The sequence below is a fragment of the Staurois parvus genome, unplaced genomic scaffold (assembly GCF_062004578.1).
Source record: "Staurois parvus isolate SC_StPar_1 unplaced genomic scaffold, SC_StPar_1.0 ptg000228l, whole genome shotgun sequence".
Lineage (NCBI taxonomy): Eukaryota > Metazoa > Chordata > Amphibia > Anura > Ranidae > Staurois > Staurois parvus.
The window spans coordinates 212501-215000 of record NW_028318024.1 but is presented as its reverse complement, the minus strand read 5'-3'; the positions used below and the strand labels follow the sequence as shown (position 1 = coordinate 215000).

The following is a 2500-nucleotide window of genomic DNA, read 5'->3' as shown; positions in this document are numbered from 1 at the left end:
TAAAATTTTGCAAACAGGTAATTTTTTTTCTCCTTCACTGATCTGCGTTGATGAGGCTGCACTGATGGGTGACACTGCTGGGGGTCACTGGTGGGTGGCACTTGCTGGGCGCTGGTGGGTGGCACCTGCTGGGAGGGGTGGGCAAGGGTTATGTTGATCCCAGAGTGGGGCTTTAAAAGCTACGTCAGGTGTTATTGCCATCTGCAGGGCTGTTGTTAGAAACCACGGGGCCCTAGCCAACCTCACAAGCCCCTCCCAATAAAACAGTTTATGAATGAACACAGCAAGTGATCAGTATCGATCACTTGTTGTGCTCATTCAGGAAAGGAAGTAGCTGGTAAATGTGACTTTTCTACCCCCCCCCCCCCACTCTCCATTGTGTACTTGCAGCTGCCAGTGGAGAGGAGGGAATCCGGCAGCACTTTGGGGGGGGGGGCCCGGCCCCGGGATGTAGGGATCAGATACAACTCTGCGACCCATCGGCTGCTGGATTTTGCTCCTGGCGTCCAATTTTTTTTTTTTTTAAACATTTTTTTTTGTGGTTCTTTCACCATTGTAAGTCCTCCATAATGGTGAAAGAAGCACAAAAAAAGTTTGATTTAAAAAAAAAAAAAAAAAAAAAATTGCCGCTGTGCCCAGGAGCCAAATCCAGCAGCCGCTGGGCCACTGAGTGGCACAGATCGATCGTCTGAGCCTCATGCTGTCTTTATTTGCTTTTGTCTTCCTTCAGGATCCTCAAGTATTAAACGAGCAAATGCAAAGAGCCACTGAAAGCCTCTCCAGAAGAGACGCACAGGTAGGAACCCACAGGGAAGGGCGCTGCTGTGACCTCACGGATGGAGCTGCGAAATCCGCACCTGCTTGGCTGTCAGGTTGGGAGAACTGGCGGCTGTTGCATTCCAATTGACATGATTGGGACTTGCCTGCCAGGAATGCCTGTGCATCCCCCAAGCTGGCCAACGCGGCCCTCACATGGGGCGTGCACATAGTGTTACCAAACCCACAATAGATGCAGTAAAGCATACTTGTTATACTCACTGTGGAACCTAAGGGGTTAATCCTCCGCATTGTGTAAAAAGGATGTTTTGATCTTGTCTTCTCTGATCCTCCCCTTCCTCCATCGTTCTCCCCCCCCCCCCCCCCCCCCCCTTATCTCCTGATAATACATATTGTGTGGAGTCACTCTGCACATGCTCAGTTTGGTGTGTATTGCTAGAGGTTTGTTTTTTTTTTTTCTTGGGAGAGTGCATGTGATCAGCACAGGGCCTATCCAGGGGTTCTGCATCCTCCTAGAGCAGAAAGAAATCTCTTCCTATAAGCTTTAACCAGTGCTCTGCTGGGCACTGATAGAAGTCACTGCTTTATACTGCTGATGAGAAAAGGGATTTAACAGTTTATATTTACTAAAATAATTGAATTTCCATGTTCTGTGAGAGCGGATATAATGAATGCAGGGTCCGGGGAGAGCGGATGTAGTGAATGCGGGGTCCGGGGAGAGCGGATGTAGTGAATGCGGGGTCCGGGGAGAGCGGATGTAGTGAATGCGGGGTCCGGGGAGAGCGGATGTAGTGAATGCGGGGTCCGGGGAGAGCGGATGTAGTGAATGCGGGGTCCGGGGAGAGCGGATGTAGTGAATGCGGGGTCCGGGGAGAGCGGATGTAGTGAATGCGGGGTCCGGGGAGAGCGGATGTAGTGAATGCGGGGTCCGGGGAGAGCGGATGTAGTGAATGCGGGGTCCGGGGAGAGCGGATGTAGTGAATGCGGGGTCCGGGGAGAGCGGATGTAGTGAATGCGGGGTCCGGGGAGAGCGGATGTAGCGAATGCGGGGTCCGGGGAGAGCGGATGTAGCGAATGCGGGGTCCGGGGAGAGCGGATGTAGCGAATGCGGGGTCCGGGGAGAGCGGATGTAGCGGATGCGGGGTCCGGGGAGAGCGGATGTAGCGGATGCGGGGTCCGGGGAGAGCGGATGTAGCGGATGCGGGGTCCGGGGAGAGCGGATGTAGCGGATGCGGGGTCCGGGGAGAGCGGACGTAGCGGATGCGGGGTCCGGGGAGAGCGGACGTAGCGGATGCGGGGTCCGGGGAGAGCGGATGTAGCGGATGCGGGGTCCGGGGAGAGCGGATGTAGCGGATGCGGGGTCCGGGGAGAGCGGACGTAGCGGATGCGGGGTCCGGGGAGAGCGGACGTAGCGGATGCGGGGTCCGGGGAGAGCGGATGTAGCGGATGCGGGGTCCGGGGAGAGCGGACGTAGCGGACGCTTACTCCTTGCTTTTTTCCTTCTATTTTAGGATGCAGATGCCGAGCAGCAAGAACTGACATCTCTACAGCAGCAGATTGAACTCGTAGAGCAGGAGATCAAAGGGCTGACAGAGAGCGCCAAACTCCTCCAGCTCACCCTCACTCAGGTAAGAGGCCGGACAGAGCGTGGACAGGAGGAGACATCATACAGAAACAAGCGACCCATCCAAGTCGCGTTGGGGCTTCAAATTTTGTTCGATTG

The 2500-nt window shown here is 55.1% G+C and overlaps 1 protein-coding gene across 1 annotated transcript in view; it reads left to right on the top strand.

Annotated features, from left to right (window-relative positions):
- Positions 1 to 2500, top strand: part of CCDC22 (CCC complex scaffolding subunit CCDC22) — a 32430-nt gene that overhangs the window by 11666 nt on the left and 18264 nt on the right. The window contains exons 8-9 of the mRNA XM_089679614.1: positions 731 to 796; positions 2289 to 2405. Of these exons, the coding sequence (XP_089535740.1) occupies positions 731 to 796; positions 2289 to 2405 (183 nt within the window). The remainder of the gene's footprint in view (positions 1 to 730; positions 797 to 2288; positions 2406 to 2500) is intronic.